This window comes from Triturus cristatus, chromosome 1_2 (assembly GCF_964204655.1).
Source record: "Triturus cristatus chromosome 1_2, aTriCri1.1, whole genome shotgun sequence".
NCBI classification, from domain to species: domain Eukaryota; kingdom Metazoa; phylum Chordata; class Amphibia; order Caudata; family Salamandridae; genus Triturus; species Triturus cristatus.
Window position 1 is genome coordinate 221,421,687 of NC_140580.1, and position 17,828 is coordinate 221,439,514.

The window sequence follows — 17,828 nt, forward strand, 5'->3', positions numbered from 1 at the left end:
ACGGACGACTGTATGTTTTAAACCGGTAAGCCAAGAATTTGTAAGTCTCGTAGGTAACCCTTTTTTAAATAAATTAGTATATGACTTGGAGTATAGTTATTTTCTTTCTTCTCTCTCAGCCCCTAGAATCACAGTCCTGATGAGACCCGGTATTTCAAAGTGGGTCGAAACGCCGTCGACAACAAAATAAGAGACAGCCTAGACTGAATCACTGTATATTGTATATAAACTGTGCTTATATATATATATTTTTTCCAATAACCTTTCACCAATCCTTTTTGTCTTGTCACATTGTATGAGGTTATGGTTTGTTTCACTGGGGCTCACGATTCACTGTAAATACAAGAGAGATTTTGTGTATATATAAAATGTGTTTTTATTTGTGATACAAAAAATTGGTTAATAAATAAAGACCTCGGCTGAGGCTTAGTAGATTTCAGTAGTGTAAAAGGGTTTTGTGTAGACTTACTGTGTTGATTAATGATTTGTTCTTTTTTGAAATAATTGTGTTTTTCCATTTCTTGACTTCCTGGTATGAGATTAATTTCAAGGCAATCATTGAGATTGTACATAATTGAAAAAATTTGTAGATGAGTTCCTTGTGAACGTTGTTTTACAGTACATTGTACTTACCCGGTTCACAGGGACACTAGGGTCGCTCTTGTAAACTCTAAATATCATTCCAATGAAAGCCAGGAGACACGGAGAGCAATTAGGCGAGTAGCTGGGGCAGGACCCTTGAGGAAGTAAGTGGAGCTACCGGGCGTAGCAAGCCCTGTTACGGGGGGTCACTCGCCTTCTCTGAGGTAAAATTACCATTAACCTGCCTGTTTTAAATACCTGCTGCTCCTTTCTTCCCTGTTTGGCAGCCTCAGAGTGTGACTACAGGGCGCCCCGCTCCCGAGGTACATGACACCCAACAATTGTGGGTGAGTATTTCTAGGCGTGAACACTTATACTATTTACGCTGAGCACTTGTAATAGGAATGTTATTTAAGTTTGATGGCTATCACTTGAATGGGGAAATAGGAACCTTTTTATAATCACAAGATGTGCACGGAAATGAACTGTTAAAAGAAACACGGCTGGGATAATTATGTTATCTTAATAGAGAATACTTAGACAGGTAGTGTGGATGAATGATGTAATAATAAAAGGGACCGCACAACAATCACCACTTTAAGGGTTGTTTAAAATAATTTGCACAGAGACACTGAGTGATAGTGAGTACCAATAGTCTCACTCAGGCACTTTTTAAATATGCATGCAGTGGGATATGCATGCCATTTGATACCCTTGGCCACAACATGCCCTTTGGATCTGCAAGCATGACAGATGTATACATACTGTAATATAAACTACAAATCCCTTTCGTTTCATTTGATTCTTCAAAGATTACATACGGGAAAGTATTATCACTGCCCCTGTATACATGTTTAGCACAATTCTGTTAGGAATAACAGAGGACAGCGCCTTCCGTGTTACTGAATTCGAGATGAAAGACTACAATTCCCATGAGCCCTAGACATAGAGGCTCATGGGATAAAAGGACTCGTCGCACACCGGGCTGCGTGCGTAATTCCAGTTAGTTTCCGGATTGATGAGCAATCTGTGGTTTCCTGGGTCACTGTTTGAGGCACTCTTTTGTGTGCTCTATCAAGGTGAGGTAATTGGTGTCTCACAGATTCAAGAGGCTGTTTTTTCTGGGTTCGTTCTCCCCCTCTTCTGGATGGAAGGAGGGGTTTCCCATCATAAGGTCGGCGGTTGCAGGATCCAGACAATACTTTCAAACCGGCTTCATTGGGAAGGAGAAGCTGACACTAGAGTTGCTTCAGCGCAAGGAGCGCATTACGAAGCGATTGGATTCTGTGTGTTCAGGGAAAAACCTAAGAAGCCTGTCAACTGTAAAGGACTACAAACAGCTTCCATGTAGGAAGTATTGTGACAGTCATTTCCGTATTTTGTTCCCTATTTCTTTTTGGCTATATGCTTGTACAACGTTTGGATTAGCGCTCAATTGGGAGCGGGAAAAATAGTTTCTCTGACAATAGAAAGTACATTGTGTTAAAGACTTTTTACAGAAGTTTCCTGTTTTTTGGTGATCTGGGTTCACCGAGTAATCATGGTATGTGACTGAAACATTTCATTCCAAGACTCTCCCGTTCTATTATTTTTCCCTTTTATTTTTCATGAGGTATGTGGAACATCTAGTTAATAATTGGTGAATGATCTTGTGCGGGACTGCCTGTGTTTTCAGAGAAAGAGAGAGAAACAAAGGAGTTGATTTGTTTTGCTTTGTCATTGCAGGCTTTGGCAGGGAATAAGTCTTTGATTGTTTTCACATATGATATAAAACTTATGGAAGATTGACCGTTTGGTTCCAAAGTATGCCTTTGTGTTTAGCGAGAAATAATTGAGAGCAGACATCTCTGAGCAACGTTTAATGGGTATTCTTTTGGCTCCTACAGGTTCTTAATCCCTACTGCACCCTCTCTCAATACCCTTTCCCTCGCCTCCTCACCCTTCTGCTCTGTGTGTTATTAATATCAGAGCTGGGGATAACAGGAGGTGGACCCCTTGTGCATCATTCCGATCCTGAGCAGCCTCAATCTGACAGAATTATTCACCCAAGAAGTAAAACTCCCGATCGGTGTGTTGCATAACCATGGCTACCTTAGACGATGTGATGCAGGCATTGGCCCTAGTACAGCAGGAGCTAATAGCCTCTAAGGCTGAAACCGCGGCGATGAAAGAAAGACTAGATAGACAATCTAGAAATCCATTTGATGCATCGGCTTTCACCTCAAAGATACAAGTACATGTTCCACCCCCTATACCTTTAGCCACACCTGAGAGGTTCTCAGGAGACCCACATAAGATCCAGGTGTTTCTGACTCAGGTTATGTTGCATTTCTCTTGTAAGCCAGCCTTGTTCCCGTACAACCACTCAAGAGCGGAGTTTGCCATTTCCTATTGAGCAGGAGATGTGGCCAATTGGGCAGTGCCCTTAGTCAAAAGTGACAATCCCGTTTTATCATATTGAAACGCATTTCCTAGGGAGTTTGAAAGAGTTTTTGACCGGAGGGCTACTACCTTTAGTGCGGACAAAGAACTATTAGAACTACGGTAAGGGAAAAGAGATTTGCTGACGTACTTAACCTCCTTTAATAGGTTGGTAGCAGAAACAGAGTGGCTGGAGGAAAAGAGAATATCTTTATATTATCAAGGGCTTAGAGAAGAAATGAAGGACATTCTGGCCCAGATAGAACCTCAACCCACCACGTGCATTGACTTAATGAACCTTACCCTCAGACTAGATCATAGACTTTCCGAAAGAGCAGGCGATAAGAGTAGACATGACAGAATGTTTGCAAAAATTGACAGGAGTTACAAAAAACATTCCGTAGGTCCTGAAGGTCAAGTCGAGGCTATGGAAGTTGGAGTTATTAGATCCCCTCTCTCTAAAGAAGAAATAGAGGCCCGGCGGGTAAACGGTCAATGCATGTATTGTGGTAAAAAAGGGCACTTCGTAAGAGAATGCCCTTTCAGACCAAAAACCTCCCACAATTTTGGAAGCTAAAAAGTAGTGATATCGGCTTTTGAACCCAAGACAGTCAAAGTAGTTAGTCTCCCCCTTTCGGTAACAGACGTGGAAATCAAAAGATGGAGAGTGCCTTCTTTGTCAGTTGAAGCAGCGAGAGAAACAAAACTACACATAGTTCTTCATGTGATGCTGCAAGCTACTGAAGACACACATCCAGTAACTGTTATGTTGCATTCAGGAGCCACTGGTAATTTTATCAATAAAGGATTGGTGCAAAAGTTCGAATTGAACTGCATTTCAACAGAGAATCCTGACAGTGTGTTAGCAGTTGATGGTAAACCTTTAAAATCAGGCCCTGTTACAGAACAGACAGCACCGGTCTACTATCGATTGGAACTCTACAGTTTTATGTTTCCAATCAGAAGAGTGTAAGAAGATGTGTTTAGTAGATGTCCCCCCACAGGCAATGGCATTAGCTCATTCATGGTGCATCGCCACAGCAGCTGAAAAAAGGTATAACTTCCCCAAGAGTATGTACAGTATAGAGAGGTATTTAGCAAAAGTCAGGCAGAAAACCTCCCTCTTCATAGGAATTATGATTGTCAAATTGATTTAGTAGCAGGAGCCATGATCTCATCATGTACAGTGTACGCATTGTCTGAGTCAGAGACTAAACATTTGAGAGTATCTGGATCATTATCTGGCTATATTATTCGACATTCCCGTTCCCCAGATGCATCTCCACTTTTTTATATCTCTAAAGCAAACGGCGATTTAGGAACATGTATAGACTATCGCATGCTGAACAAGAACACCAACAGAAATAGGTATTCTCTTCCTTTAGTATTGTTTTGCTTGATCAAGTTAAGGAAGAAGTTGTATACACAAAGCTGGATTTACGTGGTGCATACCATTTGGTGAGGATGGGTGGAAACCGCTTTTAAGACACGGTATTGGCTATATGAATATACTGTCATGCCGTTCGGGTTCTGCAATGCCCCTGCTGCTTTCCAGTATTTCCTGAACGATGTGCTGAAGGAACACATGGATACGTTTGTGGTGGTATACATCGACGATATCCTGATCTATTCGGTGTCGGAGGATGTCCATGTACGTCATGTTTTGTTGGTGTTGAAAAAGTTGAAGGAACACCGGTTGTATTGAAAGTTGAGCAAATGCGATTTCCATGTGAAGGAAGTGGAATTCTTGGGAGTAATGCGGAGTCCTTCTGGGTTGAGTATGACTGAATGGAAAGTGGAAGCTGTACAGAAATGGGCAGTGCCTACCAACGTGCAAGAAGTGCAATGCTTTTTGGGATGTGCGAATTATTACCGTCGATTTATTTTGCATTTCTCCCACATATCGGCTCCCATATCAAGACTATTGAGAAAGAGAGAGTCTTTTGTGCGGACTAGTGATGCCATGGATGCATTTGTATTTCTCAAAAAAGCTTTTACCTCTGCTCCTGTTCTCAGACATCCTCAGTCAGATGTGCCTTTTGTCTTAAAGGCAGACACCTCGGAGGTGGCAGTAGGAGCTGTATTGTCACAAAGAGATAAACAAACAGGACAGTTACACCCTGTGGCATATAGGTCTAAGAAATTGAATACCGCCGAAGTAAATTATACTATATCATAAAAAGAGATGCTGGCCCTCAAAAGAGCCTTCCAAGAGTGGAGACACTATTTGTGGGGGTCGCTGCATCAGGTCACATTCTACACTGATCACAGAAACCTCCAATATCTGAAAACAGCTCGGCAGTTGTCACAGAGACAAAAGAGGTGGATGATATTCTTTGCAGAATATGATTTCATCATCACTTTCAGACCAGGGATTGAGAACAGGAAGGCTGACACCTTGTCCCGTTAAGGTGCCAGTAACCTAAAAGAAGTACATGATGTACCCATCATTGATCCTTCAAAGGTCCTTTGTGTTGTAAAGATCAAGAATTTCTTAGAGGAAGTAAAGAAGTACCATTCTGAAGATAATTGGGATCAATGGGTTGCTGCACATGAGAAGCAAAGTATCAAACAATGGTTTACCTTTCATGGATAACAAACTTTACCTGCCTTCCAACGTTCTACAAAAAAGAGCATTTAAATGGTGTCACACGTCTGTATTAGCTGGGCATCCTGGAGAGTCAAAAACTACACATTTGCTGCAAAGAAACTTTCGGTGGGATGTGTTAGGTACAGATGCAAAAGAATGGGTCGCCAAGTATGCTGTCTGTGCAAGGGCTAAAGGAGATCATTCCAAAGCACGAGGAAAACTTAGGCATCTGCCAACTCCGAAACAACCTTGGTGGAACCTAAGTATGGATTTAATTTTGGAATTACCAAAGGACACTGCCATATTAGTGGTAATAAACAGCCTCAGAAAGATTGGCCATTTAATTCCATGCGTAAACCTCCCCAAAGCGGGGCAGACCGCCAACTAGTGCTAGAACATGTAGTGAAATACACTGCATCCCAGAAGTTATCGTTTTCGATAGGGGGCTGCCAATTTATTGCTTGTTTCGGGCAAATGTGGTGGAAGGAATTGCACATCTCCTCTGCACTATCCCCCAGTTTTCACCCTCAGACCGATGGGCAGATGGAAAGACTGAACCAAACCCTCAGAAAGTACCTACGTTGTTATTGCAAAGAAGCAGAGGCATCTCTGTTACGGCTTGCTGAACTGTCCTATAACAATAAATGGCACAGTGCTACCGGAATATCACAGTTTTCTGCTCATCATGGATTTCATGCTAAGGTTCTTGCGATCACCATACCTGAAGAAATCAACAATCAGCCAGAGGTAAAGACACAAATCAAAAAGATTCAGTCGCTACATAAAAAGATTCAAGTTCATTTGCAAAATGCCAAGCAGCACTACAAGAAATGGGTGGACAGACATTGTGTGGATGGGCCTCGGTATAAACCAGGTGAAAAGGTATGGCTATCAGCCAAACATATACATTTTAGGGTCCGCAGTATATTCCACCCCAGATACATCTGTCCCTTTACTGTACTAAGGCAGGTCAACCTTGTTGCCTACAAGTTGCGCCTGCCTATACTCCTCCAGATACACCCAGTGTTTTTCACTGCAGTCTGTTGAAGCTTGCTAACAGTGATTGGGGTCTGGCTACACCTCCTGTACTGAGGGATGGAAGTCTGGAATATGAGGTGAGGTGAATTCTAGATTCAAAGTATCGGAGAGGGGTGTTGTGGTATTAGGTGTCATGGAAAGGATATGCGCCTGAAGACGACTCGTGGGAACCTGTGTCTAATGTTCGTGTTCCGGCAGCAGTCCTTGCATCTCACATGTTATACCCCAACAAGCCAGGATCTAAGAGGCACTTGGGAGGAGGGCGTACTGTCAGGAATAACGGAGGACAGCGCCTTTCGTGTTCCTGAATTCGAGATGAAAGACTACAATTCCCCATGAGCGCTAGGCATAGAGGCCCATGGGATAAAAGGACTCGTCGCACGCCAGGCTGCGTGCGTAATTCCAGTTAGTTTCTAGATTGACGAGCGATCCGTGGTTTCATGGGTCGCTGTTTGAGGCACTCTTTCGTGTGCTCCATCGAGGTGAGGCAATTGGTGTCTCACAGATTCTAATGGCTGTTTTTCTGGGTTCACGCTCTCCCTCTTCTGGACAGAAGGAGGAGATTCCTATCATAAGGCCAGCGGGCGGAGGACCCCGACGATACATTCAAACCGTCTTCATTGGGAAGGAGAAGCCGACGTTCGTGTTGCTTCAGCGCATCACGAAGCGATTGGATTCTGTGTGTTCAGGGAAAAAAGCTAAGAAGCCTGTCAAATGTAAAGGACTACAAACAGCTACCAGGTAGGAAGTATTGTAACAGTCATTTCAGTATTTTGTTCCACTATTTCTTTTTGGCTATATGCTTGTACAACGTTTGGCTTAGGGTTCAATTGCGAGCGCGAAGAATCGTTTCTCTGAAAATGGAAAGTACATTGTGTTAGAGACTTTTTACAGGAAGATTCCTTTATTGGATGATCTGGGTTCACGGAGTAATCATGTTATGTGACTGAAACATTTCATTCCAAGACTCTCCCGTTCTATTATTTTTCCCTTTTATTTTTCATGTCGTATGTGGAACGTCTAGTTAATAATTGGTGAATGATCTTGTGTGGGACTTACTGTGCTTTCAGAGAAAGAGAGAGAAACAAAGGAGTTGATTTGTTTTGGTTTGTCATTGCAGGCTTCGGCAGGGAATACGTCTTTGATTGTTTTCACATAGGTTATAAAACTTATGGAAGATTGGCCGTTTGGTTATAAGGTATGCCTTTGTGTTTAGCAAGAAGTAATGGCGAGTGGACATCTCTGAGCAACGTTTAATGGGTATTCTCTTGTCTCCTACAGGTTCTTAATCCCTGCTGTTCCATCTCCCAATACCCTTTCCTTCGCCTCCTCACCCGTCTGCTCTGTGTGTTTTTAATATCAGTGCTGGGGATAACAGGAGGTGGACCCCTTGTGCATCATTCCGATCCTGAGGAGCCTCGATCTGACAAATTCAGCCATTTGTTAATTTGACCTATAATCCAGAGAGGTACAAGTCTGTTGGCCTGATGAAAGCCCAGGAACTTGTAAGACCTTAGAGTAGGGCTGAAACATGTTGGTTTGAAATAGGGTGTTAGGACCATAATAGTCCACATTACCCGCAAGATTTTGTTTTTACTTTCCCCACCATCTCCACTATTAAAGAGATACCTAGGTGAAGGGGAGGGATTTTTAACCTCTACTTAAGCCCCCTGGTCACCCTTCTAAAAAGTGCTCCCTGAAACATGGTTGAGCCCACCCGGACCTTTAGGAGTCAGGGTGAAACCAATGATGAAGCATGACACTGAGTGTGTGAGGGTTATATATATAAAAAATTAATGTTTTCTTTCCCTGCACTAGTCATGCAGTGCTAGCATACCCACTTGGGGTGACCCACCACTCTATCCCGTGCCCCCCTGTATTGGAAAGGACCACCTCTATGATACTTGTTGGGATACTTGTTGGTTAAAAAGGGAAATAACTACCCCAGATCAAATTACTTAACTCCGTTAGGGGAAAAATAGATGTCTGCAGGGTCTGTACCCAGTTTAATATTGAAGTGAGAAAACTGGTGTGTATTGTTATCTAGACTAGAGATAAAACCATGTCGCCATGGAGAGATTAGATTGTTTTTAATGGATAAGTTGCTAGCACTCTGGAGTACAATTTTGCTTCAGAGTCCAGTACAGAAACTGGGTGGGATTTGGTTGGAATAACTGAAAGCACGTCTTAGTTTACAAAACACAACTACTTAAGCCATATGCCAATATTAAGTCATCTGCACACTCCTGAAGATGTTGTTGATGATCTCGATTGATTTGAGTGCCAAGAATGGATGGTAGTACCCTGTCTAAGGTTTCTCAGTTCCCGTACTTGGGGATCACATTTCACCGCTCCAATTCATGGAGTCAAATTGTTTGTTTGGAGCCAGAAACTACGCCAGTCATTGGGTGCCTTCTTTTCCTTAACCTTCACAATAGGCAGCAAGCAGGCCGATTTGATGAAAATCTATAACAGACACTATGTTCTGGGTGATTTGTATGGAGCAAACGTTTGGGGATACTCAAATGCGCGAAGCTTGAAAAGAATTGATATTGGTTTCTTTTTTTGGGTCTTCCTCCCTCCTGTTTCATTTTTATATGCCAGTAGGAGCTTGGTCTTCCGTACATCGAAGATTCCATTAAACTAGCTCCATTATCACTTTGGCGCTCAGTTTAGTCCAACCCACTTGCCACTCTCAACCAATCATTCATCAAGGATCGTCTAGACTGCAAGGAGGTGATAAAAATTCCCTGGTTGTCCTACATCAAGGATGCTTTAGTGGCCCAGGGGAAAGTTGGTTTGTTCACAGGCCCAGATAATATTTATAAACAGGATATGTATAATTTAAAGTCACAGTTCTTGAACAGTTGTTTCAGAATGGGAAAATGTGGACCTGTTCAAATCCTCCATTAGATCTTATATTATGCTGCTCACATACCTGGGAACTGAACCTTATATTATTGAAAGTGGCTGAGTATTAGGATAGGACACTTCTCACTCTTTTTTACACTGTTATTATTCGTTCCCAAATCTGTTTCTTACTGGGTCGATATGATCCCTCCAATATATGTGTTTGTCCCTGTGATGGGGTCTCTGACCAGGCACTTTTGCATTTCGTATTTGTTTAATTAATTCTGCTAAATTAACTCAAAACATTTTTTAATTCCTTCTTTGAAAATATTCGATTTTTACAGTCATTAAAGGAGGATGCAATGTCATAAAATGATGCCTTTTTAAAATGTTTAGTCGTATTATGTTTTGGTCATTTTAATTTCTCAACTTTTTACATGTCCGTGTATGTATATTTTACTTTTAGAATTATATTTTTAATCGACTAAAGTACTATTGATTGACTGAGGTGCAAAGACATGGTAAAGAGTCCCACAACGCGCCCACCGAATGCCACCAATTCCTAGTGCTTTATCACTGGGGATTTCGTTTAGGACTGTCAATAATTTCTGCTATGACACCAATCCTATAAAGTGCCTCTTCCTGGCTAGTGCAATGCGTTGGAAGCTTTACCTTGGCAAAGACAGCAGCAGCTGATGAGTATTTCTGGAATACAATCTGGAAAATAGTTGCCCATAATAATCTGCAAAGAACACACATACTTCATGTTGACTGTGGGCGACATCCCAAATTTAATTACAGATAAAAGAATACTGTACAAACGAGATAGGTCCTCTCTACCTTTTAAAGTCATAACCATGCTTTTGACAGTGTTTTGCTTTTAAACAAGCTTGTAGTACTGGATCAAAGACAGTCACCTGTAAGGGATGCAGTTTAGTGAAATGGGGCATATTTTACATGTGACTCAATCTTCTGCACCACTGCCAGCCTTTTGGAGGCATCACTTATCAGGATTCCTCCTGTTTCTATGAGGGATGATTCCACCCCTTGTATAATCTGATAAAATGCACTTTCATACCCTGGTCTGTTTGTTCCCTGTTCCTGCTTATTTTCCTACTTGATTGAAGCACAGAACATCCCTCTTCCTCTCCCTGCCTCCCTCCTTCGTTGCCACCTAGCACATATATATTTTTTTTTGGAAGACTATATTAAGAACCTTCACCAGAAACTCAGGAATCATTATTTGACAACATCTTACCTTGCCCAATTACCCTGAGAAACTGGAACACTCGTTAGTTTGCAAACATTGGCAAATCTCCCAAACCTCTCAGCATAATTTTGAGATCTTAAAAAAACACTAAGGAACAGGCTCGCCAGTGTCTTACTGCAACCAACTGCTTTCTTTTCACGGCCACACAAAATGAGATCTGGATGTTTGCCCGGGTAACACTGAAACAATTTCGGCAAGCAGGAAATAAACAGACATGAAACATTCTTGCTACAAGACTCTTCTAGAATTTAGAATCTAGTGCCACCCAGAGTCTCTTACTGCTTATAAGAGAGGAGTGTTTCTGCTTTGTTGCAGGCAGGTTATTCTCCCCACTGCACCTACAGGCTGAGAATTTTAAATTAATGCATTTTAAGCAATTCTCACAGTTAGCATTAAAGAGGAGTATGGAATTCTTCCCAATGGTACAGCAAAAGCTCGCCCACCCGCGGTTGAAATACGTGGTTAGTGCAACGACTTTCTGGCTGGCTGAATATTGCTGGGGTCAATGGAAATAAGCCCACCTGAATGGCAATCATAAAAAAGAAATTGTTGCGATATTCCAAGATAATTTGCAGACTCTCTATAATGAGGAAGTGCACCCTAAAATGAAAACGTTCAGCTGGCAAAACAAAGGGGACCTGATATGCTGCGCGTTACAATAGTCCCTTTAGGTACATCTTTCTGGTCTTTTGTCTCCCCTCCAGATGACAGTTCGCACAATACAACTACCAATAAAAGTAGCCTTTGTAAATCAGAACTATCATGTACAGAGCCTGACAACTATTGTATTGTGAGTCTTTAAATATCTAGCTCACTAGACACACTAAGAAGAATAGGGGAATCAGAGTCTTCTAATATGATGAAACAACTGAAAGGCGTTATCCAACTAAAACAATGCAAACCACCCAAAGAACTGGTTGAGATGAAAAAACCCTTTTCTGAAAGAGTGCAACCAACAGCAGAAAAACAAATATGAATTGTAACCTAGATGAGCAGCTTTACCTGTAGTGCACTGTTCAGGAAGCAGCTGTTCTGTCCAGGTTCATTGCTGAGGCCTTTGCTGGGTGCAATAGAAGTGGAATTGCGCGGTGTGAACATCCCATGCACGCCTCCTCTCCCCACAGCAAAGTAAGTTCTCTTCCAGGACATCTCTGCATCCAGTCTCAAACACAAAGGAGGAGTTCCTCTTTTAATCCAGATAAAAACTGCTTCGACTTTGAAAAAAATCCTTTCTCCAGAAGAAACCCACTCTCTTCCAAACAAAAGAAATCTTAGGAAGAATGTCTCAGGAGTTAGAGCAACCACTGCTCAGATATTTGTTGAATACCATCAGGCGTCAAAGAAGCTTAGGTGATGATGTGGTAGGGGCTGTTTTGCTGAATACAAACAATGAACGAAACAACGCTGGCAAATCCATGGTATTTGAAAAAAAGGCTGACCCCCCGTCTGCCATGATCTAAGAGGAGGCTCCAGGACTTCATTGCTACCAGCTTCAAGATGGATAGACGGAATTTCATCCCCAAAACTCCCGCGAGCTGCCAATTAGATGTTCCTCCTTATTCATGCGATACACCTGTTGCAGATCAAGAAAATAATACCACTGTTGCAAGAGCATGCAGGCAGAATGACAAAAAATTAACTACTCGCACAGCAAATCCACTTTCTTCGAATTGCTTAGAAAACAGGTTACGCAACGGGGTCCGCGTTAAAATACAAATCCAGTATGTTATTTAAGGTAAAAATAAATGATATCTCGTAAAAATTCTTCAGGTTCGAAACCTGAATGCTCCAGTTTCAACTATGAAGTGCTGCGTCTGTTCTCTTCTTGACGCGAGTGCCAGGCTGTGCTAGTCGGCTTTATGAAAGAGAAAAAACAACAAATGGTTGTGTCACTTAATTACTATGCTGGCTGCTTCCTGGTGTTCTGCCAAGGACGATCGCAACTCACCTCCCACTGTAAACTCCCAATCTTTCATAAGGATTTCGGAACATGCGAAAATAGACTGTCCTCGGAGAGAGAAAAAACATCAACTCGCTTCACCCATCGCTCACATAGAACTATTTACCACCTCAGCAGAGGTCGTCTTGGCTGAGAAGGTATTAAAAAAATAGCGATTTAGGTTTCTGTATAAAAAAAAATACTGGTTATATCCCTTGCATTGATATATTCCTCAAAGGCATGAGGGCTGGACGCAGAAAAGTTCAGAAATAGCTGTCAGTTTCACGAAGTTGGGAAACAATATGTCTTTCCCCGGGTGTTGCTGGCTGCGGAGAGAATGTTTTTCCTCTTTCTGATCCACTAAACCATGCTGATTAGCAGTCCCACTGAAGGACGACTCCGAATGTTGGGTTTCCAAAGCGTCAACAGAAACCTGCAAACAACACAAAACCTTAAAATGGTTACAAAGGAAGCCGACAATATCGCCAGGTTAAAAAATGTACAAAAGTTTCAGCATGTTGAAGAAACAGTATAAATAATTCAACATTAAATAGCGAGAGAGAAAAACACAAGGGCATGTTAGCGATTTACACTGCTTTCGTTTTAACTCATATGCATGTTGCACTCCTAAAGAGGTCCACACGGTCATGCACACGAAAACAAGCATTGGCAAAGTCAATAGGTCTCGTCTATATAAGAGCTATTAGCAGTAGGTTTTTGACATGTTTTACACCAGTGTGGCTGCTGTTCTGCATGTCTAAAAGTTAGTGATGTGGATTGTCCTTGACTGCAGTGGGGAGAGTAGAGTGGTAAAGAGTTGAGAAGAGGGAAGAAGAGTTCAGTGGCAGAGAGTGTCGTAAAGTGCAATTTCAGAGTGCAGTGTCGTAGAGTGTCGTGGAGAGGAGTGGCGTAAAGTGGACTGGAGTAAAGTGGAGTGGCGTAGAGTAGAGTGGAGTGGCGTAGAGTGGGATGATGCAGAGTGGAGTGGAATATGGTAGAGTGGGCTGGAGTGGATTGAGATGGTGGGGTTGTTGGATTGAGTGAAGTTGGGTGGGCTGGATAGGGTGGATTGGAGTAGGTGGATTGAAATGGGGTGAGGTGGATTGCAGTGGGATGGATTAGATTGGTTTGTTGTGGGTGGGGTGGGGTGGGGTGAGTTGGATTGGATGACAGTCGGGTGGTTGCAGTGAGGGGAATTAGAGTGAAGTTGAGTGGATTGGTCTAGAATGAATGGATGGATTGGATTAGGGTGGGGTGGGGTGAATTGGACTGCAGTGGAGTGGGGTGGATTGAATTGTGATGTGGGTTAGACTGCAGTGGGGTGGATTGGCCTGCAGTGGAGTGGACTGAAGTGGAGTGGGTGGATTGGACTGCAGTGGAGTGGGGTGGATTTGAGTGGGGTGCACTGGATGGGGTGGATCAAAATGGGGTGGGTGGACTTTAGTGGATTAGAGTGGTGTAGATTGAATTGCAGTGGGGTGGACTGGATTGAAGTGAGGTGGATTGGATTGAGTGAGGTGGATTAGATCGGATGAGGTGGATTGTTTGAGGTGGATTGGATTGGGGTAGGGTAAACTGGATTTGGCTAGATTGGAGTGGACTGGATTGGAGTGGGGTGAATTGATTGGAGTAGGGCAAATTGTTTTGGATGGAGTGGGTCAGATTGTTTTGGATTGGAGTGGGGCAGTCTGGATTTAAGCAGATTCTTTTGGAGTGGGGTGTATTGGATTAGAGTAGGGCAAATTGGGGATGGAGTGGGCTGGATTGAATTGGGTGAGGTGGATTGGCTTGGGGTGAGGCAGATTATTTTGGATTGGAATGGGGCTAATTATTTCGGATTGTAGTGTGGCAGATTCGAGTGACGTAGATTGTTTTGGTTTGGAGTAGTACAGACTGGAGTGGGGTAGATTTTTTCGGATTGGAGTGGGGCAGATTGTTTTGTATTGGAGTCGGGACAATTGGAGTGGGATAAATTAGAGTTTGTCCGATCGTTTTGGATTAGAGTGCGGAAGATTGGGGTGAGCAGATTGTTTTGGATTTATGTAGGGCACATTGTTTTGGATTGGAGTGGGGAATATTGGATGTTGTTTTGTATTGGAGTAGGGCAGATTCACATGAAGCAAATTGTTTTGGATTGGAGTAGGGCAGATTGTTTTGGATTGGATTGGATTGGATTAGGGCAGGTAGAAGTGGGGCAGTTTTTTGGGGATTGGAGTGCAGCAGATTGGAGTGGGACAGAATAGAACGCGGTGGATTAGAACGGGGCAGATTAGAGTAGGCGGATTGGCGTGGTAAAGATTGGAGTGGGATGGACTGGAGTGGGACGGATTGGAGTGGGTAGATTGTTTTGGGTCGGAGTGGGGCAGATTGGAGTTGGGCGAATTAGGGTAGGGCAGATTGTTTTGGATTGAAGTGGGGCATATTAGAGTGGAGTAGACTAGAGTGGGGAACATTGAAGTGGAGCAAATTGGAGTAAAGCAGACTGGAGTAGGGCAGATCATTTTGAACTGGAGCGGGGCAGATTGTTTTGGATTGGACTGAGGAAGATTGGAGTGGAACAGATTGGAGTCGGGCCGCTTGTTTTGGATTGGAGTGGGGTGGATTAGAGTGGGGCAGGCTGTTTTGGTGCAGATCAGAGGGGCAGACAGAAGTGAAGCAGACTGGAGGATTGGAGTGGGGCAGATTGGATTGGGGCAGACTGGAGTTTACGGATTGGAGTAGGGCAAATTCTTCTGGATTGGAGTAGAGTAGATTATTTTGAATTCAGTGGGGCAGGTTGTTTTGAATTGGAGTGGGGCAGATTGCTTTGTATTGGACTGGGGGAAGATCGGAGTGGGATGGAGTTTAGCGGGACCGACTATTTTGGATTGGAGTGGGGCGTATTAGAGTTAGGTGGATCAGAGAGGGGCAGATTGGAATGGGGCAGATTGGGGAAGATTGGAGTGAAAAAGATAGGAGAGGGGCAGTTTGCGATGGGATGGATTGGAGAGGGGCTGATTGTTTTGGATTGGACTGGGACAGATTGGAGTGGGACAGATTGGAGTGGGCAGACTGTTTTAGGTTGGAGGAGGGCAAACTGTTTTGGATTGGAGTGGGGCAGAATAGATTGGGGCAGACTGTTTTGTATTGGAGTGGGGCAGACTGGATTGGTAAAGAACAGAGTGGGGCAAATTGGAGTGGGGCAGATTGGAGTAGAGCAGATTGTTTTGAAACAAGTGGGGTAGACTGTTTTGGATTGGAGTGAGGCAGATTGGAGTGGGATAAATTAAAGGGGACCGATCGTTTTGGATTAGAGTGTGGCAGATTGGAGTGAGCAGATTGTTTTTGATTGGAGTTAAATAGTCAATATATGAAGCATCTCACACAACAGTGCACATCTCCTCTCTAGGTTTACTTTACTCTCAGTTCATTGGTTAAATAACTCTTAAATTCACACCCTTACTGCTACAGATTAAAAATTATTAATGTAGTCGTATTTATTGAACTGCATACATGGTTAATCACAGCCATTTGTAGAGACTAAAACATTTATATTAGAACAATACAGGATCCACTGAGTAGATAAAACGTAGATCTTGGAACAAAGGAGGCAATTTCTGAATGACTAATTTAATTACTTCGTTTTCTCAACTTACCAGTGGATTCATCTGCCCCATTTCTCATGAAACCACCAATAACAATTGTATTGTCTTTATAACTGATAAAGTTATTAATTTTTAAAGTGCTTAGCCTAATTCAAATAATTCTTAAATTTAGTCAAACAAGATCCGCATAGCCTACGGCCTAAATTTACAGCCAAGCATGTCTGAATCAATAAAAAATGTAAAAGAAAAAAATAATTCAACATACCTAAAAGTGCCTCTCATACTGTTACCAGTGAAAGAGTATGTATTTCTCATAACCTAAGTTACATACACATTACAAATCTGAAATGACTTTAGCGTTTTAAGTGTAAGAGAATGGGATGGCCTCCTTCCTTAACACTTCTTTTCTTCAAATAAACAACAAAAAGACCATTGCTTAGGAAGTAAATCAAGACTTTCCAATATTCATGTTCATATGCTACATAGATCACATTTGATGCAGTGCTCAAAGAAATAAGTGCATGGGGTTGAAAGACGTATACAGAGTCCCAGAAAGGGAAAAGGGGGGGTTTGTAAAACAGGAGGTTGAATGGTGGAGAGGATTCCACTTACCTAGTGATTTTAAGTTATTTAAACATCAGTATTAATCCAGTTGACTCAATTAGCAGAGAGCTGCAACATCTACTGCTCACGTGGTAGCAGGCTGAATCCGCTAAGCATACTGCTCCACTCTCTCTTTACATTCACTATGGGCAGGCCTTAGTTGTCCCTTTGAGTCCATGTCAAGAAAGGCTTTCCAGTTCCTTGCCCTGAGGAGACCCATTAATCACTAGGTTTTTAAACATGTCAACAAACTGTTCTTTGGGAAAGAGGTGCCAAAAATGTCGTCTTGGAGACGTGACATGAACAAAATATATTGTTCAGTTTCCCTAAAAATTATCTGCACATAATTCCCATTGGCATTATGTGATTAATTAACTTTTTGCAAGATTCATTCAGACGTTTTGAAATGTTTCACCATACTATCACTTTTCTCATAAATAGCTGTGCCAACATTCTAAGATACCCGCCTGGCAAACCTTTGAACATTTGTTTATTGATTATTTCATTGTAATATGTAGCACACTGTATGGCGAATGGTTTTTGTCACAAATTTCACCCATGTTTTGTTATGTTTATCAATGTTTTGACTACTTGTGTATGGAAATGTAATATTCATGTTTTTTTTTAAAAGTGCAAAAGTGAAGTAACTGTTGAACGTATTGAATGAATTAATTTGAATGGTCAATTAGTTGTCTTTGGTCATCTTTGAAATGTTAACTTGAATAGTACATACGCATAGTCTTTTTTTTTTGATTTGCTGGCTAGAGAGCAGTGCTATAGTGAAATACAAAACGGAATTAGCTCAGATACACTTGAAATTATATATGGCTACCTCTGAATTTTGTGGTAGATAGGGATGCATTCGTAATGTAAAATTACACCCAATAGTCTCGGAATTCAAACACTAAGCAGTACAATCGTCAAATATTGTCAATGTTTTAACCCCCTACT

The 17,828-nt window shown here is 42.2% G+C and overlaps 1 protein-coding gene across 7 annotated transcripts in view; it reads right to left on the minus strand.

The window, feature by feature from the left end:
* Nucleotides 1-17,828, minus strand: part of USP54 (ubiquitin specific peptidase 54) — a 1,650,598-nt gene that overhangs the window by 1,593,459 nt on the left and 39,311 nt on the right. For all 7 annotated transcript variants that reach the window (XM_085603496.1, XM_085603494.1, XM_085603495.1 and 4 more), the window contains one exon: nt 11,754-13,123. In XM_085603496.1, coding sequence (XP_085459622.1) covers nt 11,754-11,900 — 147 coding nt within the window. In that variant the 5' untranslated portion in view covers nt 11,901-13,123. The remainder of the gene's footprint in view (nt 1-11,753; nt 13,124-17,828) is intronic.